Source organism: Strix aluco, chromosome 1, assembly GCF_031877795.1.
Source record: "Strix aluco isolate bStrAlu1 chromosome 1, bStrAlu1.hap1, whole genome shotgun sequence".
Taxonomy (NCBI): Eukaryota; Metazoa; Chordata; class Aves; order Strigiformes; family Strigidae; genus Strix; species Strix aluco.
Genome location: NC_133931.1, coordinates 14259439 through 14286896, shown reverse-complemented (window position 1 = coordinate 14286896; position 27458 = coordinate 14259439). Strand labels below are relative to the sequence as shown.

At 39.0% G+C, this 27458-nt stretch overlaps 1 protein-coding gene across 7 annotated transcripts in view; it reads left to right on the top strand.

Annotated features, from left to right (window-relative positions):
• The window catches only part of COL14A1 (collagen type XIV alpha 1 chain), a 128202-nt gene that overhangs the window by 25220 nt on the left and 75524 nt on the right, over window positions 1–27458 (top strand). For all 7 annotated transcript variants that reach the window (XR_012626126.1, XM_074848689.1, XM_074848524.1 and 4 more), the window contains exons 6-13: window positions 11646–11801; window positions 12506–12625; window positions 14012–14176; window positions 14555–14716; window positions 16159–16310; window positions 17315–17444; window positions 23852–23997; window positions 25309–25438. Coding sequence is in view for 6 of the 7 variants with exons in the window: in XM_074848689.1 (XP_074704790.1) it covers window positions 11646–11801; window positions 12506–12625; window positions 14012–14176; window positions 14555–14716; window positions 16159–16310; window positions 17315–17444; window positions 23852–23997; window positions 25309–25438 (1161 nt within the window). In the remaining variant the exon portion in view is untranslated. The remainder of the gene's footprint in view (window positions 1–11645; window positions 11802–12505; window positions 12626–14011; window positions 14177–14554; window positions 14717–16158; window positions 16311–17314; window positions 17445–23851; window positions 23998–25308; window positions 25439–27458) is intronic.

The following is a 27458-nucleotide window of genomic DNA, read 5'->3' as shown; positions in this document are numbered from 1 at the left end:
AACGGTCTTTCATTCTCTTCAGACTGCTTTTCATCTCTTCAAGTTATTAGCTTTTGAGCATCCATCCAATCCACAGTGTGCTGGCATGGCTGGATTCTGCTGGCAGCAAGAGACTGTTACCTTAAGTCAGATTCAGGGTCTGTGTTGACATGTTTCATTATTGAAATACTTTCATTACTACCATGCTGAGACACTCCTTAACAGTTCTTCATCATTTGGCAGTGTGAATTCTCATAATTTGAAGTCTGTAGGATTGCTCATGACTATGTATATATTCTAGGCAAATATCTCAGTATCTCATGAGTGATGTTGTCTTTGATATAAGACACTACCAGTCTTTGAGACTGAAGCTAGAGTGATGTTGTCTTTGATATAAGACACTACCAGTCTTTGAGACTGAAGCTACATAGTAACAAGTTGAAACTCTGGGCAGTTTTTAAAATTTCTGTGGCAACCTTGAAGGGAAAACAAAAAAAAACTTTGGGGAGGTGGTAACAGACACATTAGTAAACACTGAAGTGCAAGACCAAGACCCTCTTATAAGAAAGCTACAATCATAAAGGATTGATGCATTCATCATGCATTGATTTGCATTCCAGTTGCATTGAATACCCCAATGAACAAGCTACATTGCTTTGTGCTCTGGACAGCAAAATGGGAGGTTAAGGTTAATGTTTTGGTATCTCTTTTTCAGGCACTGTGATCCCTGAGATGGCCTTGTCTTGAATACAACTAGAAGGCGTCGAATCTTTTGCTTTTCAGCTGTCTGCTGTACAAGTTCCCTTTCAAGGCTGTTCCTTATGCTTTGAGAGAGGGGAGTCTTATTTCACAGTCTATCTCATTCATCTGATACTAACACTGTTGATCAACGTCACGCAGGAGCTTGTATAGAGGAGAGATGATTTCAGGGTCATTTCCACCCTCACTGCATATATATCTGAGGTCTTCATGTTCTTTCTGGACCTGTTGGTGCAGGACTCTGATTCTGGGCTGTCCTTTGCCTGGTGCCCTGTGTGCTGAGTAATCCTTGGTGTTACAACTGAGCTATGCCCCTTGATTAAAAAGATGCTAGTTAGTAGCTGAAACAGAACTTACTTACCTGGCTGAGTGGTCCACGTTTTCCACCTCAAAGGTGTTCTTGCCTGTCTGGTTAGCTGTACTGTTCGTACTAGTCTGTCTGCATATAATGAGGGAGTCCTGTTTTCTTATCTGACTTCTGGGTTTTGTGTGTGTGTCTTTAGCTTATGAAGTGTTTGTTTGCCTCATTATTCCCCAGTAAGTGGAGCCATGGTATTCTTGTACTCTGCTCTCCTGGAATCCTCAAAGGAGCTTCTCTGGAGCACCAGCTTGGTGCCTGAGCATATTTTGTTTCCTTGTATGTAGGAAAGTTCACAGAATTAGGGCTGCATAGTGGTGCAGCCAGCTGTTTCAAAAGTAAATGTTAGTCTCAGCAGGGTCTTTGCTTGGGTTTGGTTTGTTTATGTGGTTAAAAATGTGTGATGAAATTTCTGATCTTTTGCACTGATCTTTCTAGAAAGTATGATAAAGGAAGGAAAACTGTAAATTGTGAGCATGGGTTTGGTGGCTCCTTCAAAAAGACTAAATTGGCTGTGGCCTGTGAAATAGTGCTCATATCTCACTCCTTGTCTCTCTACCCCATATCTCATCTCCCCTCTCCATATCCTCAGGACCTTTCAAACTCAACATCCAAATTTAGCTCAGTACCTCGGGAGTGGGGAGGTAGTGTCAAACTATGGCATGTGTTTCTGCCTTGAGAGCAGTTTAGTGTTTTTTTGTTCTTCAAGAAGTAGTAATAAAGCAGCAGTTGCAAGCAATAATGATATATCTGTTAGAGGTTGGTTAAGATGCTTTTATGACTTTTGATGGTGCAGTTCTGTTTAGCTGTACCTCAAAAAAAAAAAAAGAAAATGACTCTCAGAAACTCGTGTTTTGTCTCAACAGAATGACACGTCCTTTGCCAGTCTTGCAACTGTTAGTATTTTATTAGTCTGGGAAAAGGAAACAGATGGCTGAAGGAAACCCTAAAACTGATCTAATAGAATGTAATTATGCCACAATTGTTGTTTATTGGAAAAAATTGAGCAACAACAACTGAAAAAAATGCTTATTGAATATTAGATACATTATTTATTTGAATATTGAACATTTTTTCTTTGAAAAAAAATAAAAAGACCCTCTGTTGAGCTCCATAGGAATATTTTAATACATTTTTATATGATTGTCCTCACCCTGCTTTTCAGGCATCAGGGTGGTTTAACTGTATGTATGCATATTGAAGTACATGGTTTTAGTTAAGGGCCAGCAGTTTCATTTTGACTATGGTTATTGTAAATTGCTAAGTAACTACTGTCCAAACTAAAAATAAACCCAGATGTCTAAGCATAGTCAGTACCTCATGATAGGACTCTCCTTTGGTTTTCACAGCTCCCTTAACAGTTGTATACTTTGGGTAGTGGCCAGTAATTTGTCAAGATTAATTAAAATAATTGTCTTTTCCTCAGTGCAAATTCTAAATCTGTAAGAGTGAATTTAAAATTTTCCATTGTTTCTGGAAGATGTTTTAAAAAATATCATATGAATGTAATCATTAGAGTCTTAGGCAGACCTTTTCTGTAAAATCAGATTAGTATTTTTCTCATGTCTGTAAATTCAAGATTAAAAAATTGCCTCTGTAGAGTGAAATTGTTAAGAAAATCCCTGTACTGAAGTCTTTAGGATAAGGTTCTACATTAGATTTTTAATTTTATTTTTTAAAAATGCGATTGTATTTGGAGATAAGACTTGTCATTTTAAAGCCTTTGAAACACTAAAGAAAAGTAGCTATAAATGGCATTGAATGGAAGAAAATATTCAGTAAATTATTTTGAGATTTATTATTAGTTCTTCTGTAGTTTAAAAAATTAACTATCCACCTTATATGATATTTCATAACTGATGTGCCTATATGCGTTTTTTATCTGTCTAGCTGTATGGTACTGTAAGTACAAGACCAAAGACATAAAAAGTGAATGGAAGAGTCTGGAATCTCAGACAGAAAGAAATGTTGCAGGATGGAAGACAGCAGTGTAATCTGCCTGAGGGGGAAAAATATGTAACATGGCTATTTAGTAATTTGTTTATAGTAGGGAATAATTACTTTAGTGGATGAGAGGAATTTTAAAGTCTGTGAACTAGAGGAAAAGAAAATCAAAGGTTATCTTAAATGCTCACTTAGAAAAAGATATCTGTGGTGTGTTTATTGCTGCTTAGCCCACTGATCAGTACTTCAATACAGTGCAGTGGCAGACTGTTGAGATTCTTTTAAATTGCTCATTGAGACATAACCAAACAATCACAAAATCAAATCCCCCGAGGAAGACTTCTTTTTTTTAATATTTGTCTGCTTTTGCTTAATAACACATGTTTTAAGAGATGGGGAATTCAATAGGTGGAAACTAATTATGATAATCCTGTTGCCAAGGTCTCTTTGCACTGGGTGGCAAACTGTCCACTGCGTGGCTCTGAGGGCAGTGGTCAAGGGCATGGGAGTTCTGGTGGTCTTCTTCTTGATACCACTTATAAGGGGAAAGGGCTTGAGGAGGTCTGGGCAGATCCTGTAGGTCAACAACTAGTTTTGCAGTTCCTGTCAGCAACAAGGTTTAGGTTTCTGTGACGATGGGACCCTCTTTGAGGCTCAATAGCTGCTTGGAAGAGATGTGATCCATCTAAGTGGGGCAAAATCATCTCTACTAGCAGGCTGGCCAGCCTGGTGAGAAGAGCTTTAAAATAGGAATGATGTGGGAGGAAGATGAGAACCTACAATCAGGTGAGGACTGGGATGTGGGAAAGAGCACACCCTCAGCAAGTTTGCAGATGGTACAAAACTGGGAGGAATGGTTGTTACACCAGAGGTTTGTGCTGCCATTCAGAGCGTCCTCAGCAGGCTGAAGAAATGGGCGAACAGGGGCATCGTGCAGGGTATTGTGCAGTTCAACAAAGGCAAGTGCAGAGTCCTGCCCCTTGGGAGGAATAACCCCAGGCACCAGGACATGCTGGTGGCTGACTGGCTGAAAAGCAGCTTTGCAGAAAAAGCCCTGAGGGTCTTGGTGTACAAGGTGGCGATGAGCCAGCAATGTGCCCTTGTTGTAAAGAAGGCCAACAGCCTCCTGGGCTGCATTAAGAAGGTTGCCAGCAGGTGATACTTCCCCTCTACTCAGCCGTGGTGAGGCCACATACGGAGTTCTGTGTCCAGTGCTGGCCTGGCTCCCCAGTAGAAGAAAGATGTGCACTTACTGGAGTGAGTCCAGTGAAGGGCCATGAAGATGATTAAGGGCTTGGAGCATCTTTCATAAGAGGAGGGGCTGAGAGAGCTGGACTGTTCAGCCTGGAGGACAGCAGGGTCAAGGGATATCTTTCCACTGTGTAAAAATACACACTGGAAGGAGTAAAGAAGGCAGAGAAGGACTCTTCTCAGTGGTTTCCAGTCAAAGGACAAGAGGCAGCGGACACAAACTGAAATGACTGTAAATTCCATTTAATCAAAGAAAGCACTTTTTTTTATTGTGAGGATGGTCAAACACAGGAGCAGATTACTCAGGTTGTGGAGTCTCCATCCTTGGAGACTCTTTAGCCTGACTGGATGTGGCCCGAAGCAATCTGCTGTAATTACCCCTGCTTTGAGCAGGGCAGTTTGACTAGACCGTCTCAAGCGGTCCCTTCCCACCTCCACTACTCTGTGATTCTGGGAGTCAGAGTTTTTTCAGAATAGAGTGTTCACTCAGACATCTCTGCTAATTAGACAACAGATGAATTGCTACATTCAAGAGGGCATGAATTTCATCCCGAGCTTTTGTGGATTGACACATGGCATCCAAAATTAGTGATGCTTCTGAAGACCACAGCATATTTATATTTATACAAGCATATACATTGGTTAAATTGTGATAATATAATTTCAAGAAATGCTTGAAGGTAATACAGGGACTTGAGTTTGAAAGTCTTCTGCACGGTAACTGTATTGTACCATCTTTTTTGTTTCTGGACACACTGGCCACAACATCATATGTACCTGGATCTATATATGTAACAGTGTTGTAGCAGTTCACTTTAATTTTCAAATAGTTCTGTGTTAATGACTTTCATAGATATGCAGCTTGCTCTCTCAGGCAGGCTTTTTTCTGTTTCTTTACTTGCTGTGTTAAAGCTGTAACTTGTCACAAGCTCAAGTACAGATCAGCTCTTTATCATGGTTTAGAGGGTATATACATACAGCTTAATTAATGTTGAGGATTTCTGAGTGCCTGTTTTGTCTTCAGCCCCCTGATTAACTGCCTTCTACGTAGCCAGAGAAAACTGTCTTGGGGATTTCATACTTCACTAAAGCAAAGGGAAAAATAACCGTTTTAAATCCTGGCATATTTGTTACATAGAAATGGTGGATAAATATGACCATATTAATAAAAAATTATAGTTCTCTGCCTTGAAAAGTAATTTAGACTTTGAGACAGCTGTTTCATTTAAAACATTCATGCACTCGGATGCAGAACTGAGAGCAAAGAGAAGCTGAGAATTATCACTGTAATCTGCAGAAGAGTTTTTTAGGTTTCATGTACTTTACAGGAGGGTTGTGGATCATCTTCAGTGTAAATCATTATGACTAAATGGACACAGTATATTGCCACGTTGAACTTCAATTTCAGGAAAGATTTCAGCAGTGTGCTTTGTTCTGTGTTGACATATTGCCTGTTGGGAGAGAAATTAAAATAAATGTCTTGAACTCTCAGTTTAAATGCAGGGGGATTTTAAAACATATTTTTCTATCTAGGTACACAGACCGAGAGAGTGTAGTGTTGCTATCTGGGAAGCTGCTGCAGACGTGAAGTGCTTCAGTGCTATCAATCAGTAACGGTCTGCCAGAAAACATCAGCACTTTCTTTCGTAGTTACCTTTTATATTTATTCTGTCTCTCAAGTAAATTAAAAAGTTAAGATGTAAATGCACAGAAAATGGCTGTATGCTTCCTTCTCTTATGCTTGAGAATTATCCCTAGTATATGTAAGCAATTAATGTGTTTTATCAGCTATGCTTTAATTAGTTTTGTGGCTTTAAATTCAAAAGATGTACTTTAAATAATAACATTTATTTATTGCTGTGTACTTCTTGAAAGAAGTAAAATTATTGAACTACAGCATTCACAGTCAGATGTGACATGATTAGACACAACATGTTCAGTAAATCTTAATATTCAAACTCCTCCAAATAACAAATTTGTAGGTCTGCCAGCTGGGCTATATTAGTTTCCTGGAACAGAACAAGGTGCATGGGAAAGGGCTGGCTGCTTTATTTTATTTTGTTGTTTTTTTTTTTTTTTCTAGGAAGCAGGGACAAACTTCTAACCTCATTGGGCTGCTCTTTCAACCTAATGATGTTCCAGCATTTGAGTCCTTCAAATTCAAGCTATGGTTGGATCTAGTTCAAAGAAAAGCAGTTATGTTGTATGCATTTGTCTGGTCCGTAGCCTGACATATGGGATGTGTTAAACTGAGGTCTAAGTGCAATGATGATATCACCAGCTCAGTGCAATAATATCAATGTCAGAAGCATGGACTAGTGAGTTGCTGAATTTTGGAGCTGAACACTGCCTCACGTCCCTATTTTTTTAACCCTTTTTTTAAAAGAAGTGACAGTTTGCTGATACAGATTTATATTGCCCTTGCCCTCAGTGGTGCTTCTGCTCAGCTGTGGTGCTGTCAGTCAGTGTGGAGGACTGACTTTTCTCTGTCATTCATGCTTTATTCACAAGGTAGTTTTCACTCACTTCTGTCATCAAGCTTCTTGCCTTTTGTGCTTTGTTACCCCATGAACGAGTCTTCCATTCATACTGTATTATTACTGACCTCCACTTGAACTTTCTTCCTCTTTTTCCACATCCATTATTTGACTTTTCCACTGTGACAGGGAGTAAGAAAGGAAACGACATAGTGCAGACTCAGAAAGAATTATAGTCTTAACTTCTTCTAGCAGAAGTAGTGTGTGTTTTGGCTCTTGAAAATGAGAACAGTTTCATACCAAGGTGAGGCAAAATATCAAATGTGTTTCTGCAAAATGTATCATAACTGCATACAAATTGAACTGGTTCTTCTAAGGCATTGAGTCCTGCCGGGTGGCAGTGCCTGTGTTTGCTGCTTCTCCTTTTGCCTTTCAAAGAACTTTCGAAGTGTAGTATTAACTCCAAGAATCAAAGAGCCACTACTTTAGTCTAAAAATCATAGTTTTGTATTTATGTTTAATAAGGCTTGCTGTTTTTTTGGTCAAACTTGTTTTTTAACATTGCTCTCTTGCTCACTGAATGCATGTGAGAAAGAATAACAGGTTCAAAATGAAGCTTCAGAGAGGTGGTCAGTGTTTACAGAAGATTGCAGACCGTGCTTTGTTCTGTGCATCCCCCATACTGCCAGAGTCCCTCACGGTCCTCACTCTGTACTCTGTTCCCTTCAATGGGACGTCTTAAGGGTCATGTTTTGCAGGCTCCAGTAACTCTCCCTCTACCCCAGAAAGCTGGATCTTTTTTTCAGTGTTGCCATCGTTGGCTTCACTCTCAGCCAGACTTTGACATGAGTCTTGATAGTGCTATAGCACTTGCACGTTCCAATTGCAAGCAAATGCATCACCTTTAAAGTCTGGGGGCTTGAAGGATCAAAGGGAGGAAACTTCATTTGGTAGATGCAAAATTCCTTCAATGCTGGTTATTCTTTGAAAGGTTTCCCTGACACAGAGGAACCAAAATTCTTGGTGATGGTATGACTGTTGGCAATACTGAAGTAAGTTTTGTGCAAATATCTTGTCCTAATGCATTGCTGGTGGTTGTATGCTGGTGTCTTTGGAGGTGAAGTTTTGAGCCTATGCCTTCATTTGTGACATGCAGAAATGAGCAGATCACGCCTCTTCCTCCTCAGTTAGCTTCCTGGAAGAGTGGCAAGTTCCTTCTGCCAAATAACACTAGGAAGATTGTAAATTTGTTATAGAAAGTCCAGTAGTTTTTTACTTTCTCCTTATCAAACTTCTCCACTCCTTGTAGGTGGATGCACCGAAGACAGTTGCTGGTGTAAAATATATAAGGTCTTTTCTGCCTTTAGGATGTTTGCAATTCTGTAATTTTCTCTAACCTAAAAATTGCAGGCTCTGTTATTGTTTGTTGTGGAATTCAGCGTTTGAAGTAGAATAATGCTATCTATTTAACATTAGGAAACATTATACAAAATTAGGTAACTGGTCTCCTCTCTACTGTCCTGCTCTTGAAACTGGTGAGTATTGTGTAATTCAGAGGAAAGTGGCACCTTCTTTCACTACTGTTTTCTTGATGACCAAGTAAAAGGGGAAATATGCACAATCTGATCACAGTATTGAAACTTGTAGTGGGCTAAAACATTGAGTGTTGGAAGCTTTTTTTATATGGAATTATATGCTGTCATCCTCCTTTAAGTAATGTTTTTGAGAAAATTGCCTATTAAAGTTACGTTTAGATAGCTGAAATGTTCAAAATTATCCTCAAACTCTGTAGGAATTTATGACCATGTATGGTTGTATGGAAAGATTATTGAAAAAGACATTTGCTAGAACTGGTAATGGAACTGGCTAATCCCAGTGGGGTGCATAAATTACTTGCTACATACTGTGTCTTTTAGACTAGCTTTATAAGCTAGGATGATATGGTGTTTGTATTCCTATCAGGTTTTAAAGATTTCTATACAGCATGTTATTCTGTTTAATATCTCACTGTTGTTTATTCCGTTTTAGGGAACTTTCTACAATTCTATTAAGTACAACAAGGAGAAAACATAAGCAAATAGTGGGTGTACAGAAGTAACAAAAGCTAAATGTTTTATGCAGAAAAGATTCAACAAGTATCTCCTATCTACGAAGAACGAATCAAATTTTCACATTCTGTGACATTGCAGTACAATCTTGGATCAAACCACACATGCTTTATTTTAACAAAAAAATAATTGAATGATACTATTTGCACTGATCTGATGATGTGGAAATAAAATATTGAAAGGAATGCCTTTATTGTTTTCTTTGTTCTTTGGATTTTGCTTCACTGAATGGATTTACTAAAACCAATAAAAGGTTTCATTCACAAAGCCATCACTACAGGATTAAAGAAGCCTTATAGGCAAAACTTGTTGATATGAAAAGAGTAAGACCTAGGATACTAACTGGGTTTCATAGCAAGCATAAGATTTTAGAAGTAGAGATGGGAAATGCAGCCACACAACTCCTGTTATCCTCACTGGGCTATAGGATTAAACTGCTGGGATCATACTGAAAAGGTACATCTGTGCTGTAGTACAGCTGCTTGGATGTGAATTGGGGGTCCAGTTCTATCATTCTTACTGGTGTTGAGTAGCGGTTTAATTCTTTTGAAGCTTAAGCAGCTAATCATGGCCAGTGTGAGAATGGCACAATTGAACTGCATGTTAATGGAAGACAAATACTGCCAGTAATGCAGGCTGATTAACAGGAAGTTTATTTGGCAAAGATACTTAAAACATGAATTTTGCCATGACCAGTAACTTCCTATTAAATCATAAAACAAATTCCAATCCTGCTGAAATCAAGGGAAGTTTTCCTGTTGACTTCAGTGATACAAAGATTTGGACCTCCTTTGGATTTATCTTCCAAATTAAGATCATTTTTCTGATGCTTACTAAATGTTCCCCACTGTTTATACATTAGAATGTGTTGCCAATTCAAATAGCGTTGTCTTGTACTGTAAAAACTAAAATAAAATATTTGTTTTGGCATCTTTGTAAGTGGAATTTTTGTCATGTGTTTAGAACTTATTCTGCACTGCTAGCTGCACGTAGGAAATGTTCCCTGCTCTTCTAAAAACATTTTTAGTACACGTTTAAGACATTAACTATAATTTTATGGATTTGATTTCTTGCTCAGTGGATTTACACTGCAGTACAAATCTAACTCTTAATTATTACCAATTGATTGAAGACCTTCTGCACATCAGATTGTTCTTGCCTGTGAGACTATAATTTTGTTTTTAATGAAAAGATTGTCATTAATAATATGGTGTTAAAGTTTTAAGTTGCTAACAGTGTGGTTTGCTCCCTTTTTGTAACAGGAGAGCTGCTTGTGAGCTAATGCAAGCACCTTTTTCATTCTCACTGAATTACTTCTTTCGCTGAACATCTCTGCTCAAGACCAGTTTATTTCTAACAATGTATTTGGTGATTCCTGTTATTACCACCTTAGGTGTTGGTATCCTTTGTCAACTAATTTATGTTGTGGATCCTGAAAAAATTTATGATAAAAGTCGGGCTGCAGTTTACTTCCCTATTCTGCAGTTTTTTGACTGTATTCAGGGACATGATTTTCATCCCTAAATGGTTTGTGATGCATGATACCTTTTCTACTAACATGCTTTGCTTTGACTTTCCTACTTCCATCCTTATTCTATAGTCAAGCTGGTGGGGAGTTTGCTATTTTTATACTTAAACATAAGCTCTTGTATAGCTGTTACAACACCATATAGATGTTACAACATCACTTATTTGTTTCTCCTCCCTATGATATGAATCCATTATTTCCGCAACCTTATTTTTTACAGTAATGCAGCCACTTCTGTGGGATGTGCAGTTCTGTCTGAGGTTATGGAAACCTCTTCCTTTCTCTTACTTCCCTTCCTGTCATTTTCCTCAAACTGAATGTGGCGCTTTTGTTTAGGCTTCTTATTTTTTAAGAATCTGTATCCCTAACAACCTTTTAGTTGGCTTATCTTGCAATTTGTGTCTAATCTCTACTGCCATTTCCTCTGATTTCCCTGTTGGTCTCCTAAACCTTGGAGACTTAATAGGCATCTCTGCTAATTCTCATCAGATCTTTTCTGTTGCTTTTTTAATGCTCTTTTATTTTCGTGTGCTTTTCCATATAAGACTAAATCTTCACGTGGTGTTAGTTCTCATAGAGATTGTGAATTTGAATCTGAGGTTTTTGCATTTTCCCTTTGCTGTATTGATTGCCTCCTACTTAGGTTTAATACAGCATAGTCTGTTGACCTTCAGTTTTGCTCTAGACTCCCAGGGTGAGATTCACTTCTAGCTTTAGAACTCTACAATGACAGCTAAAGAAGTTTTTTTACAGAGTTGTTGAGATGTATAGAAACACCTGCTTTTCTATGTTAGCTATAAAAGGTGTCTTGATAATTGTTTTGGATGTCTGTATCTCTAGATAGCTTTCAGCATTGTCTACACCTAAGGTTAAGTGTCGTGAACTGTATACTGTGTATGTATGTTCTTGAGAATGAAAATAGATTGCTGGTTTGATTGTGCTATGTGACCCTTACTTTTTTCTATCTGGAGTATTGTATTTTTAGAAGCAGTATTTCTTTTTCATGGGTCTCCTAACAGTAATTTTGAACATCTTAATGAAAGAGCTGAAGTAGATAATGGCCAAACTGTTCTATTACTGAATTTGGAACAAAGACATTTAGTGATTTTGCTTATTTCTCGCTTTACCCATGGAAAAAAGATTTAAGTATTAAACTTAGTGGGAGGAGGAATGTATCCATTTATTAAGTTACAATTTTATTGTTGAATTAACAATATTTTTTTCATTTTAATGATTTACAGGAAACCTGTTTACCTGTAAAACTCCAGCAATTGCAGATATTGTGATACTGGTAGATGGTTCTTGGAGTATTGGCAGATTCAATTTCAGGCTTGTTCGACTGTTCCTGGAGAATCTGGTTTCTGCTTTTAATGTGGGATCTGAGAAAACAAGAGTAGGTAAGGTGCCGTATTTTTTTCTTAATATTTCTGTGGCAATGTAAACATTTTGTTATTTCAGGATAGTTAACAGCTTAATGCTACTTATTTGTGCAAGATTCATCCTCACCTGCAACTAGCACTTCTATCATAAGAGTAATGGTGCTGCAATGCTTGTAGTATTAATTCCTCACAGTTTACTTTGATACTCAGCTTATGTAAACTCTAATGCAATGTCAATGGAAAAGAAAAAACAGTGGAAAGAGTCTTACTGACTTCAGTCAGCATTAGATCAAACCCTTGCACTTTAATTTTTGGAGGAAGAATGTGCCAATGGATGGCTTTTTCGCATGGATTAAACTGGCTCAGATGTTATATTTCTGTTCAGCTACGTATATTTTAGTCTGTTCAAATGTATATTAAATAAAATTCTTCTTTTTCAAAAAACAATTTATTGGAATCACTAAACTCTGAAAGAGTTGGGTACTCTTTCTCATTTACTTTCCTTAGCACTTGAAAGAAAGGTTTTGAAAATAAATTGAGGAGTTGCCACTAAGAACAACTTTATACTATTCTTTTGGCATTAAGCAATGCAGTTTTTCTAGTGTGGTAGCAAAGCTAATTGTGATTAGCTTACTATGAGCCATTGGTAACCAAGTATGTAAAATGTACTTGGAAAAAAATGCTTTATTGTCTAATGGATTACCTTAATTTCTGCTCTTTAGGTCTTGCACAGTACAGTGGTGATCCCCGAATTGAATGGCATTTGAATGCCTATGGCACAAAAGATGCTGTTTTGGATGCAGTCCGTAATCTACCGTATAAGGGAGGGAATACATTAACAGGTACTGTGTACGTTTTAGCTTTTGCCTTTTATTAAAAAACATATTCTGCTTCACAGACTAGGAAGTGTTAGTGCCTATTATGAAGGCAAAAAGGGTAGGGTTTTTGCAGCTTGCTAATGGCTTTATCCAATGTCAGTGAAGTCTTTTCTGAAGTGCTTGACTCATTGGCTTCACTGGGAGTCTTTCTGGTCAAGACAGGGTCTCGTAAAACAAAGTGTACATGAATTCTCTGTGCTGAAAGTAAAATCTTTTACCTGCTAGGAAGAAAATGCAAAATCCATTCATAACGCTCATGCATAGAGATTTATTCTGGAGAAGGAAAGAATGTTGTTTTAATATCTGACAACTGGCAATAGTGACTTTTCAAATGATCACCTGGGGCTTTTAGATTTCCACTGACCTTTTAGTAGTTAGAGCACTGAAGCCCCAGAAGACACTTAGTGATGGATAAATGGGAGATGCCTGTCAACCTGGGAAAAATACAGTCTCTGAATACAATTCCAGTATCATCAAAGCAGCAGTTAGTAATATTGCCTGTCTTGCCAGGAGAATGATATATCCAAAGACACAGACATGGCTTTAAGTAAATTGCTGCCTTTTTTTTTTTTGGCAGGGAGGGAAGGGGAGAAAGAATGTGAAAGATTCTCCTCTTCTGCAACAGCCTTTATTTTGGTAGAAGGATTGATTGCAGTGGGACAAAGGACAGAAGGACTCTAGTATGAGTCTAGGAATGAGATTACTGTGAGGTAGCAAGTAGTAAATTATCATGATTATTTTATATGGATGTTAGAAAAGGTGAGTTAGGAACCTTTGCTGTGGGAGACTTAAGTTTTCAGATAGGATCTCATCGTGACGTTTGTCTTGAAGTTATTCTTCTTCCTTCCCTTTAAATAATTAGCAGTTATTAGAATCAGATTCTCCCTAAGCTTTATTTAAGCTTTTCTTCAGCTTGTAAATTGGAAAGAACAAACAAAAAACCAAACAAATTAAAGTAAGATTGTATGTAGTATGGGGATTTACTAAGCCATCCAGAGCATGTGCTTTCATATGAGCAAGGTAGGTAGAAGGAGAGGGGACTTCTTACTCTACAAAGTAAGAATAGGAAAGAAAAGATGATGCATTCACAGGAAGATCAATTTAGGTTTCCGTGGCCAGTTTAAAATACATCGATTGATCAAAAGGCTGCTAAAGATTAATGTCACCTTCTCTGTAGTTTCGGTTGCTTGTTGGAATTTAATCTTTCAGTAAATAAATTCTTTTATACTTATTCTTCATTAAAAGATTTCTCCAGATTTTTAAATTGAATGGAAAGATAAACACTGTGATATTAGCAAATTAATGGACGTTTTTCCCTCTTAAAGTCTCTTAAAATCTTTCCTTTTTTAGGTCTTGCCTTAACTTACATTTTGGAAAACAGCTTTAAGCCTGAAGCAGGTGCAAGACCTGGAGTATCTAAAATTGGTATACTGATCACTGATGGGAAGTCCCAAGATGATGTTATCCCTCCTGCTAAAAACCTACGAGATGCTGGCATCGAGCTGTTTGCTATTGGTGTGTATTCTGCCATATCCATATATTATGTCCCATTACACTCTGGTGTATTTGTATGTGTTGCCCTCTACATTAAGGAAGTGTTCTTTTCTGTCTGTATCCAGTATGTATCATCATTAATTTAAATCTTCTTTAATATGTTCTCCAAATCATTGCTGCTGTAACTGGAATTTAACAATATACGTGGATGCTACATTATCAGGAGACAGCTGAAAAAGTGCCAGTTATGCTGGCAGAAATTAACGTCTTGAAGTAACATTTTAACAACAGAGCAATCTGCAGTTGGTCGTTAAAACAAATAGGAAGAATTATCTTTTTTTAACTTTTTAAAATCTTTTTTGTTGCAATTATTTTCTTTATTTTTCTTTCCAATGAAAGGTGTAAAGAATGCAGATATAAATGAACTCAAAGAGATTGCCTCTGAACCTGACAGCACGCATGTCTACAATGTTGCTGACTTTAACTTCATGCATACCATTGTTGAAGGCCTTACCAGAACAGTGTGCTCACGAGTAGAGGAACAGGAAAAGGAAATCAAAGGTGAATAAGAAACAAGATGTAATGTAACTTAGTATGAATTTAGAGCTACAAATCGTATTCCAAATACCTGCAGTTCTTCTGTTACCTGCAGGCTTCTGGCACTTGACTCATGCTGTATATCCTTTTGCTCACAAGAAAATATATTGTCAGGGAAGTTATCTTCCTAGGTGTGTTTTATTCTTGCTTTGATATCTTTATCTTTTGCTCTCTGTCTTTGATAGTGGTAAATATTATGGTATTTGGTAGTACCAAAAAATGAAAAAGTATACATTCATTCTGCCATAACTATTTCCAAGTGGTGGATAAGGAAATTTTTTTTATAATACACAATTTTGGGGATGAATTACTTTAACAGCTGCACATGGAATTGTTATGTTTGTGCTGTGCTTTCCATCTCCAAACTTAATGTTTTTAATTGTCTCATAAGTTTTCAAAATTTTCAACTATTAAGATTGCTTTGTCCCTTCCTGGTGATGGATTTATTCCTCATATTTAACGCACAGGAAATATATTTCAGGGCATAAGAAAAGATGGTGGTGAAGAAAATTGATCTTATATAAAAGCCTTCTCTGACTACAGTATTTTTTTTTTTTTGCTGAACAAAAGAAATGGCTATGAAAAAATGTCGCAGTTTGCCAGAGAAACAGTCCTACCTGAGGAAATTCCTTCTGAAAGACTTCAGTGGGTTTTGTTTGTATTGCTTGGCTTGTGATTCTATAATATCACAGAAATATTGAGTGATTTTTCAATAAGCTTGTAATATATATCAGTAAGGAAGGCTGTCTTTCACACATATTTCTACCTGTGCAATGAGAAAGTGTGTATTAGTAAGGCTTCATTTCATCTTTTCCTTCTTTTATTCACCTGGAAACTGGAAGAAATACAGAATATTAACTGTGTCTTGTGGGGGGAGTAAGCAGTCAGTTGGGAAATTGAGAGGGAGAGGATGGAAAAACCATAGAGACATGAGACATCTTTGTGGAAAGGAATGATTGCCAGACAAGATGACCATTCACTACATCTCTTCAATCTGCTGACAGGCAGCATATCAGTTTCCAACCTGCAGAGGACCACAGGAGATCACAGCTGTATATGTACTTAAATGTTTTTCATGACTGGGAGGAAAGGAGCCTGAAAAAAACACCCAGAAACAAAGGACTTGAAAGACTGATGGGAAGAAGGACAGAAGGCTTAGTTTTGTATTTTTGTCTCTTTCATATAAAGGTTTATGAAAGAGCAGGGAGGCTTAGTTCCAGTGAAAATTTTATGTTCAGTACTCATTATTAGTTCTTTGTTTCCATTGAAAATGACCTAAATAAATGTGCAGTAGCCAATTATTTGATTTTCTGATGAGGAATGATCTTTGGAGCTTCAGCAAATACAACAAACCAAATAATTATATTTCAGAGGGGAATAAAAAATATGTGTTGTCTCTAACCTAGGAACAATTGTTGCTTCACTTGGGGCTCCTTCGGATTTGGTCACATCTGAGGTAACAGCTAGAGGATTCCGGGTTAGCTGGACGCATGCACCAGGCAAAGTGGAAAAATACAGGGTTGTGTACTATCCCACTCGAGGAGGACAACCGGAAGAGGTAATAGGAGGAAAAGCTTCCCAGAAATTTTTAATACAACCACAAGAAGTAACAAGACAGAAAATCCATGGTCTTATTTAAACCTACCCTGAAATTCCCTATGTGGGCTGTGAAGCCCAGCACAGAAAGGAGATACGGTCGCATTGGACGGTGGTGAAGGTTAGGTAGTAGCCAGGTTGCTTTTCTGTCATGTAATTTAAAGTAAATGTGCTATAACAATGAGCACTTCTGGGGGCTGGGGTGATCTACCTGCATTTGTTTACATATACGGTTACTCGAACCAATTGTATAGACTTTCTGTGCACCATTCTGTTTACAGGAACAGAAGAGGTAGGAGCTGATGGTAAGCCATATTTTCAGTTCTAAGAAAAAGTAATTCATAAAAGGAAGATGATATGGGTGTATACTTTGGGACATCTACAACTGGTCATTGAAAATTTGGAGAGAGGTGTTTATTTGAATAGGGCTTAGGCATTTTGGAGATGGGAAAAAGTGCAATGAAGCTTTTGGCTTCAGCTGACAACTTACAAAATTGAATGGAAAGGCAGAAGAGCAAAAGGATTTAACTAAGGATGTATTTTGTTTCTTTTTGTACTAGAAACTTGCTTAGCATGGATATGTGTTAATGTCAATTTGAAGTACTGTGTGTGGGCATATATAGTACTAAAGAAATATTTATGATGATACAGTAATTGGATCAAAAAGTGCCCAATAGACACTTTTGAACTATTCCATACACTTTATTTATCTAAGCAATTCCATTGATCTAAAAGGCTACTTATATCAGCTAAACATTTTGATTATGTATATGGTTTCTGTTTTTTTTTTTCAGACGCATCGCTGTACATAAAGGTAGCAAAAGCAAATTTGATTTACGAATTGAACTTTAGTACATTGATTCTTAGATGCCAGTGTAAAAATTGTCTGAAAGAGGGATTGATTGATTTGACAGTAATATAGTTATTTTGGTTTGTGCGTATTTAGTTGAAGTTTCTTCTAAACAGGTTGTGGTAGATGGAAGCTTGTCAACGGCAGTTCTGAAAAACCTGATGTCTTTAACTGAATACCAAATAGCTGTATTTGCTATATACTCAAATGCTGCTAGTGAGGGCCTCCGTGGAACTGAAACTACACGTAAGTATCCTTATCATGTTCGTCATGGTTGACTGTCTGCATTTAATCACACTGTGTAAGCATTAGTCTTTGTGAAAAAGAAATACAGAAGGGAGTCTTTTTCAATTTAGAGTCTTTTAATGCATTTGCCTTAAATTAATTTCAGTTGGAATTAATTTTGGGCTAAGTTCCTAAGTCCAAATGCTCTGTGGATATTTAAACACTGAGAAAGGTTTTATCTCTGGGCTGAACTTTGAAGTTGGTTGTATTGAACCCTAGATTAGAACATTCCTATAGTTTGGGTATGGAGCCAAGCTTTATAAATTAGGTTTGTGGCTGAAGATGATCTCATGAGTGGAGGATTAGGTGGGACCAGAAATACCTGCACGTGATTCCCACCAGTGCCAAAGATTTCAAGGTAACTTCTGTAAGTTCTTTCCAAATTACTCAGTTATTTTCTGGCTGTAAAATGGTGACTTGTTGTATTGTTAGAATGGATAAATTTACAGTTTTGGGTTCTGTAATGAAAACTATGCTTGTACGTGAGATAATGTGCTGCTGTTGATTGTATCAATTATATGTATTTATATACAAAATACAGTTACATTTTCAGTAGATATGACAGATATTAGGAATGGAAGAGTAACTTTTTAGTTCAAACTAGGAGCCAGGAAGTCAATGTGTAATATATCAATAGCTGATATCTGCTGGAAGAACAACACAGCCGGGCTAAAGCAATCTAGAAGATTTCTACAGTGCTTTGACAACAACTTCCTGACACAAGTGATCAGGGAGCCAGCAAGAGAAAGTGTGCTGCTGTAGCTGATACTTAAAAACAAGGAAGAACTGATGGGGGGGTGAGGAGTTAAAGTCACAGGTAGCTTTGGCTAATGTGACCATGAGATGGTGAAAGTCAGGGTTCTAAGAGGAGGGAGGAGTGCAGAAAGCAGGACCACAACTCTGGAGTTCAGCATAGCAGTCTTCAGTCTCTTCAGAGATGTGCTGGAGAGAAGAGGGATCCAGAAGATCAGCATGATACCCGAAGATAACATCCTACAAGCTCAAGAAAGGTCCATACTGACAAGTAGAAAATCAAACAAAGGTGACAGGATGCAGGCATGGATAAGCAAGGAGCTCAGACATAAAAAGGAAGTGTATAAGAGAGAGAAGGTGCAGATGATCCAGAAGTATAGAGTTGCTGTCTGGTCTTGCAGGGGTAAGTTTAGGAAAGCCATGGCCAACCTGGAGCTGAATCTGGCAAGGGATGTGAAGAACAAGAACGGACTCTACAAGTGCATAGACAGTGAAAGGAAGACTGAGGAAAACATTGGTCCACTCCTGAATGGGACAGGGGACCTGGTGACAAGTGAAGTGGAAAACACTGAGTTACTCAGTGCCTTCTTTGACTTGGTCTTTGCCAGTTAAGATGGCCTTCAGAAATCCCAGGATGCTGATATCAATGGGGAATTCTGGAGAAAGGAAGACTTACCCTCATTTGAGGAGTACCAGTACAGGGAGCACTTAATCAAACTAGATGCACTTAAGTCCATGGGACTGGATGGGCTGCACCTGTGAGTGCTGAAGGAGCTGGCTTATGTCATTGTGAGGACAGTCTCGATTATCCTTGATAGGTCATGGTGCCTGGGAGAAGTTCCTGAACACTAGAAGAAAGCAAATGTCAATCCTTTATGCAGCAGAATCTGGGGAACTACAGGCTGGTCATTATCACCTCAATCCCTGGGATGGCGATGGAGCAACTAATATTTGAAACCCTTTTCCAAACACATGTAGGACAAGGAGATGATTGGAATTAGTCAGCATGGATATATTAAGGGGAAAACATGTTTGACCTTGTGCAGTTCAACAAAGGGAAGTCCTGCCCCTGGGGAGGAATAAACCCATGTGTCAGTATACACTGCAGGGTGGCCATCTGGAAGGCAGCTCTGCAGAGAAAGACCTGTGTGTCTTGGTAAACAACAAGCTGACTGTGAACCAGCAATGCAGCCTTGTCACAAAGAAGGCCCAAGAGCCTTCTGGATTGCATTAGAAAAGGATTGCCAATGGGTTGAGGGAGGTGATTCTTGCCCTCTGCTCAGCGCTGATGAGGCCACACCAGGATGCTTGGTCCTGTGCTGGGCTCCCCAGTACAAGAGAGATGTGGACTTAGTGGAGTGAGTCCAGTGAAAGGCCACAACGATGATTAAGTGCTTGGAGCATCTTTCATAAGAGGAGAGGCTGAAACAGCTATGGCTGTTCAACCTGGAGGAGAGAAGGCTCAGTGTGATCTTATCGATGTGTAAAAATCTCCCTGATGGGAGGGAATGAAGAAGAAACAGCCGGACTCTTCTCAGTGGTGCCCACTGACAAGACAAGAGTCAATGGGCACAAATTAAAACATGAAATTAAATCTGAAGATAAAAAGACATGAGGTTTTTTTTTGATGGTGGTGAAACTCTGGAATAGGTTGTCCAGAGAGGTTGTGGAGTCTGCATCTCTGGAAATATTTAAAACCCAACTGGGCACGGTTCTGAGCAACCTGCTGTAGCTGACCCTGACTGTCAGGGAAGTTGGTTGTTAGTTAGACTAGATGATCTCAAGAGGTGCCTTTCATCCTCAAATGGTTCTTTGATTCTGTGTCAGTGCTAGTTTTCCCAATCTGAAAAGAAAATAAAGTGGGATCATATAAAATTGAGACTTCAGTTTTAGTTTGAGTCTCCAAAAATGTCATCTCCAGCCATGTTATAACCCATAACACAGTGTTAGGACCTGTTTTAATTTATTGAGGCAGAGAGAACAATCACACACTGAGCCAACAGGTTTGTTTCATATTGCACCTGGTATTCCTTTGAAGTCACCTAGTCAAGTTCTGACGGAGCCCAGTCCTGCTGTCTTTCTGAGGTCTGATCAGATGACACCCCAAGGTCATGCAGCATCAAGCATTTAATACAGCTGTCTTTGATAGTGTGTTGGAAGTAATAGTCTGATTAATCACTCCAAATACTAAAATACCTGCAGTTTGAAAGTATTTTTTACTATCCTAATGGAGAACTATGGAAAACTGTAGCTTACATTCCTGCCTTTGTGTGAGATACTGACAGATTAAAATAGCCACCAATCACATTTGTTCATATAGAACATTGAACATACCTTACAGGTATGTGAAATCTAGACACGTTCAGTATGTATATTGTACAGATAATTAGAAAGGTTTCTGATTTATTAGTCACTTCTAACTTGAAATAAGTATGAAATGCATTCACATTTTAATTTGCAGCAAATATCCCCATAAAAATCCCCATAGAATTCTCATAGAAAAACTGGCTGCCCATGGCCTGGATGAGCAAACGGTCTGCTGGGTCGAGCACTGGCTGGATGGACGGTCCCAGAGAGTGGTGGTCAGTGGAGCTAAATCCAGGTGATGGCCAGTCACAGGTGGTGTTCCTCAGGGCTCGGTGTTGGGACCATTTCTGTTCAACATCTTTATTGATGATCTCGATAAGGACATAGAGTGTATCATCAGTAAATTCACAGATAACACCAAGTTAAGTGGGCGTGTCGATCTGCATGAAGATAGGGAGGCACTACAGAGAGACTTGGATAGATTGGATCGGTGGGCCAACGTCAATGGGAGGAGCTTCAACAAGGCCAAGTGCCAGGTCCTGCACTTGGGCCACCACAACCCCATGCATCGCTACAGGCTTGGGAAGGTGTGGCTGGAGAGCTGAGTGGAAGAGAAGGATCTGGGGGTTCTAATTGACAAGCAGCTGAACATGAGTCAGCAGTGTGCCCAGGTAGCCAAGAAAGCCAAGGAACGACATCCTGGCTTGTATTAGAAATAGTGTGACCAGCAGAAGTAGGGAGGTGATAGTCCCCCTGTACTCTGCACTGGTGAGGCCACACCTGGAGTATTGTGTCCAGTTTTGGGCACCTCAATATGAGAGAGATATCGAGGTGCTGGAGCGAGTGCAGAGGAGGGCAACGAAGCTGGTGAAGGGCCTGGAGAATAAATCTTATGAGGAGCGATTGAAGGAGCTGGGACTGTTTAGTTTGAGGAAGAGAAGGCTAAGGAGAGACCTCATCGCTCTCTCAGAGGAGGCCTTTCACTCTCTGAAAGGACATTGTAGAGAGGTTGGTGCTGGTCTCTTATCACAGAACAAGGGGGAATGGCTTTAAACTCCAACAGGGGAGGTTTAGACTGGACATTAGGAAAAAATTTTTCACAAAAAGAGTGGTCAGACAGTAGAATAGGCTGCCCAGGGAGGTGGTAGAGTCACCATCCCTGGATGTGTTTAAGGGTCATTTAGATGAGATGTTGGGGGATATGGTGTAGGGGAGAACTTTGTAGAGTAGGGCTGATGGTTGGACTTGATGATCCCAAGGGTCTTTTCCAACCTGAATGATTCTGTGATTCTCTGAAATATATTTTTACCTGGTTTAGTTTATTCCAGTTGTTTTTAGTAGGTTTAAGTTATCCCTGTGTTACCAGAGTATTGGGATACTCTGGTAACTGTCCAGGATGGAAATCAGCACTATCTACTGGATATTTACATTTGAAATTCTGAGCTCTTCAGCTGAAAATTCCAGTACAAATGACCACTTGTTTAATTTCTAGTCACATCTTCATTAATTATTATTTATATTGCCAGAGTGTCTAGGATTTCCTGTTGTGAGTTAAAATATGAGTCATAAGTTAGAGGATACTTTCCTTGCAGATTTTTAGAATCAAAATGTGGAAAAAGACAGGTGATGGATACACACTCTGTTATCCTGGAGCAGTTTAAATAGGAATGAGACAATGTGGTAGGAAGTCCCTTCAGAATATCTCAACATGTAGTTTCTTTCTGTAGGTATCAGAGGTCTGAGTGGAGCTCTGAAGGAGAGTGAAGTACATTTGAAAATGTTTTATGGGTTGTTTCTCTCTATAATTAGAGGAATTGTGTGAATTCATGAGAATATAAGTCAGCACATCAACAAGGGTTTAAATAGGATGGAGGTATAATGTGGAATGTTTGGAAGTGAAGATAGATGGGTAACCTGGAAGTGGAAACCTAAAGAGAGGCCTGGGTTGAAGTTTTACCCACGTTTACAGACCTGAACAACAGACTGAGTGAACAGCTTCAATGAACAAGAAGGGACAAGGCTGGCATGTTTTGTATGAAGTTAAGAGCTCTGTTCAAGCTTGTTGAACATAATGTAATAGATACACTACTCCTTGGAGATGTCAGCTAGATAGGCTGCAATTTTCATTTGGACAAGCAGATTAGAGGAGCTCTGTGAACTAATAGCACTGTAATTAGAATTAGTTGCTGAACCTGTGTTTGCAGATCAGATTCTTCAGAAACATGCAAAACAGCTTTGTAGAAGCTTACCATGCAGCCTATCACAGTCTCTCTGAGTTCCTAATAGGAAATGTTTGATATCGATTACCAATTGCCTTCTGTTTCATTCAGACCCTTGGAGTCATTTTAGGGACTATTCTCAGTGTAGAAGTTCTAAAAGAGCCACTAATATTCCATTATACCTCTCCAGGGACTGGATATGTTGGTGGGATCCATCAATGATGTAACTAACAGCAGTGGAGAGTCCTTGGGATGATATTCTGTGAGAGGCAGAAAGTGAGGACAATCAGAGAAGTGCAAAATGCTGCTCTAAAGAGTTACAGATATACAAAGAAATATTCAGGAACCCACATTAGTGCTGTGTTCTGGTATCCGTGCCTTAAATTCACAAGTAAAGCTCCTAATCATGTTTGAATTTCGCTCAGCCTGCTTAGCTGTACTCACCAGGTTAGCATTAGCCATGATTTGCAATGGATGATCTTGCCTGCATTTGCATAATCCCACTGATACAGGCCTAGGAGCTAGTTTGGACAGTCCAGGCCTTAAACACACAACAGTTTGTAGTTAAAATATTTTGATGTGCACAATGTGCTTGTTCAGGGTTTCCTCCAGGGTGTCCTACCTCATGGCTGTCTCTCCCATGCTCTGGCTTGGGAACTACTGCCAGAAAGAGCCACCTCTGGGGACTGCTACTTGTTCCTAATAGCTGTGCCCAGGAGGATGACCAAGTGACTTGTCATCCTCCTGCAGATCAGGGAGAAGGAAGCGTGAGATCTGAACAGAATCGTTTGGTGCTTAAAGGACAGAAATCCTCCCACTTGAAATGTTCAAAGCCATTTAGGACAAATTGCTGAAATGCTTTGTAAGGGGTAACTCTGCCCTGGTGTTAGAAATGGTTAGGTCATCATTTCCTTGTTTCTCTAATTCTGTGTTCTTTTATGTACTAAACATAGTTGTGGCATACAGACAGCACTTCCATGACTGGAGATAGCTATATTCCTTTGCTTCCTGGCGTAAAATAAATTGTTTGAAAAATGGCTGGTTGTTCAAGTGAGACAACTGAAGCATCCATCTCTTGTTCCACTGTAGTTGCCTTGCCAACGGCATCGGATCTGCAATTGTACGATGTGTCACAGAGCAGCATGAGAGCAAAGTGGAATGGAGTAGTGGGTGCCACAGGTTACATGATCCTATACGCTCCCCTCACGGAAGGATTGGCAGCAGATGAGAAGGAGGTGACGTATTGTGCTTTCATTTGAATAGCAATTATTGAAAAAATAAATCTTGTAAAGAATAAATTAGTACATGGCTTTTAACCTCCAACTTGATCAACAAATACTTTGTTTTTTTTTTCTTTCCATGACTGCCTTAAGTACTGTATGTGTTACAGACTATGAATAAAGTGCAAGTACCAGTTGATTATTTTTATATGTCATTGCCATAAAAATGCAACAATTTCAGCTGAATTAAAGTGACTGTTTTGATATTATATATGAGGTGATACTGTATCATCATATAAAACTAACACTCAAAGGAAGAAAAAATAAAGTAAAACTAAGATATTTTTTACGTGTGTTATCAGAAGAATATGAAGTTTAGCCTTTGTTCTCCTCAGGACCTTTAAAAGTAAATAAAGTTTGCAGGTATGACCTTTAGGGGTTTTCTTTTAGTTCTGTTCAACTTTTATTTTTAAATGTAAAAATAATGCCTTCCATTAAAAGTGATTTTTAGAAGGAAAAGAAGGTGGGACAAGGTAAAGTCCGGTCTTCTGTCATTAAAATAGTGAAAACGGTAGACTTTTCTAAAGTTGCTAGCATAGTTCCAATTTCTGGTCTAGGATTTAAAAGTTTTTATACTCAAGTTTCTATACGTATAGTTAAGATTATGTACAGCATCTCTGTTCAAGCAAGAACACTAAAAAGCATGCAGGGGCATGCGAATGTGGAGAGCGTGGGAAGCTACTGAAAGCTCGCATAGACTTGTGCTCTCTGCTAAATGAGTGGCTGTGAGCACATAATTCTGTTAAAAATGGGGCCTCCCTGAAAACTAGCTGATTCAGGACGACTGAGCCTTACCCCGAAGAAAGACTTTTTTCAGTAAATAAGTCAGTCCACGTTAATGTGGCTCTCAGTGAAGAGGTGGAGGAGAATGATACACACGTTAAATAGCAACAAATCTGAGCTTCGATGTGCATGGAAATCAATTCCTCCTATGAAATTTCAGTCCTATGACTGAAGATGAAACCAGGTGTAGCTGGGAATTAGGCATTAGTAGCTGCACATTCTAGAGAGGATTGTTTTGTCATTGCTAATGTGACTAGTTTATTTTAAAGTCTTCTTACCTGTATGTTGGCTTTTGCCTTTTGACAGTTTTGTTCTTTTGATTATTGTGCAAAATCCAAAAATCTTGGGCCAAGTACTGCAGGCACAGTATCATACGAATGCTCAGAAGAGCATTTGATCACATAGCTAGTGTGTAAATAGTATTCTTCCCCATCATGAGCTAATTCGGAAATAATGTGTCTTTTTTGTTCATGGTGTTTTTAGATAAAAATTGGGGCGGCTTCAACGGATCTTGAACTGGATGGACTGTTGCCCAATACAGAATATACAGTCACAGTGTATGCCATGTTTGGAGAAGAAGCTAGTGATCCCCTTACAGGACAAGAAACTACATGTAGGTTGCACATATCTATATTCACTTCAGTGTTAATAAAACTTCAGAATAGTCTTTGCACATATTAGAGCAGACATCGGGTTTAAAAATCTGATTTGAATACTCCATAGGGCAAGATCTTAACTGTGCTTAAGTTTCTAAGTGCCAATACTTAATTTATAGAGGCTGAGGATGTGAGTTTCTACAAAGCAGCTTTGTTTTGGAACAGGATCATGAACTCTTCTCTCTTGTTGGTAGTGGTACTGTGAATATCCCTGTTGATCTTGGTGGAACTACTGATGGTTTTCTGAACTTGCTGAAAGTGAATGAAGGTCACCATGTGGAGCTAAATTGAGACTGCTGTGTTTAGCCTCCTGTAGCCAGAGAACCAGGTGTGTGTGGGACCCTGCTCAGATGGAGGAGTTCATTCCTCTGGCTCAGTAATAGTACAGAAGAAAAGAAGCAAAGAGAAGATTTCTGTCCAACCTCTGCTGCCTAACATCTGGTAAACGAAGGGTTGGAAAGCGCCTGTGCACTCATGATAGATGGTGTGTTTTTAATAAGCAGCAAGAATTTTGCCAGCTAAATTCTGTCCTCTGCTAACTGTACACAGCACTGTATGTCAGCTCTCTAAATAGCCTCAGCATTTGGAAGACAAAGGAATTGAAAATAAGTGATTGTGCTTCTGGGATATTTCTGGGACTGCATTCAGTGACATTTCAATTGCTCCTAACAGTGGAGTGATTGCTTCCTCTTCTGTGCTCCTAGCACGAGTAAGCCAGTGTGAAAGTGACTTACATTTAATAGGTGAGAGAAGTTCAGGCATGCGAGTGCTAAGAAAAAGAAGGGACAGAGCAATTACTTGTAAGGTCAGCAGGTAGTGGTGGAAGAAGCTCCAGGGTCATCTCTGAGGGGATAGTTGTACACAGACAAGCACCAATAGCGAACCACATGTTTGTGGACTTGAAATCAGTGTAGAAGATTCTTAATATTTGGAGAATCAAATTTTTGGCTCTTTGTTCCTCTGTCCCTTTCTCCATCTCTTTGTCTCTCACTCCTCCTTTCCCCCACTCCTGCTTTTGGTCAGTATCTGCCCAATATATGGTTTTCATTTATCCTAAACAGTAGCTTACGTAGTTTATGACTGTGCAGGCCTCAATTCACTTTATGTCATATGATCTTGGAGGCTGCATAGCTCTAACCTGCCTAATGCGTTGGATGGAAGATCGCATGCAAATTCCAGATACATTGGCACAAGCTGAGGATTCACGACCGCAGCGTTTGATCACAGAAGCTAGTTAACATATGTTAGTCAGCCCATCATCACTGCTGTTACCAGACCAGAATAAAAAAAACTAACTACCCTGCAACCTTCATTTATTTTTAGGGTGACTCAATGCAGCCAGCTCTGGTCTTTAGCACTGTAGTATGAAAGAAGATTGATTATAACCTTCCATATGCAACTATTCAAATAAGCTCTCTCTAACAGGCTTTAACTGATCACGCAGTGGGGCAATCTGGAAGGAGAGAAAGCTCTTGGTGAGCGCACCCTGTCCCACATGGTCAGTGTTCAGTTGTAATGTCTTCCCTGTCCAGATTCAGATTTAAGCTGCTTTTTTTTTTTTTTTTTTTAATTTCAGTGTGTTATTTCTGGCTTCCAACTATTGAGTAAGCTACCTAGCTTTTCCTTCCTGGAGCATATATCTGCCTGGAGAATGATCTGCCTAATTTGCTGTAGTATTACATGTAGTATCTGATATTCTGTACTTAGTAAATAATACTATTCTACACACTATCATTTCAGTTACTGTAGTGAAACCTTTCTCCGTGCCAAACTGAGGCATGATCAGCAAGTTCATTCTGGGGTGGGGTTTCTTTTTGGGGTCAGGATTTATCCAAGACTCACTGTAAATATCACGTAACTCTGGCATCAGGACTGCCTGTCTGGTTGAGAGCGACATTGTCAGGAGATTAGTTCCAAAAGGAGAGAGCTGAGACTGAAGCATTTTGTGGTATGGCCTGGATGGTGAAATGAAGTGCA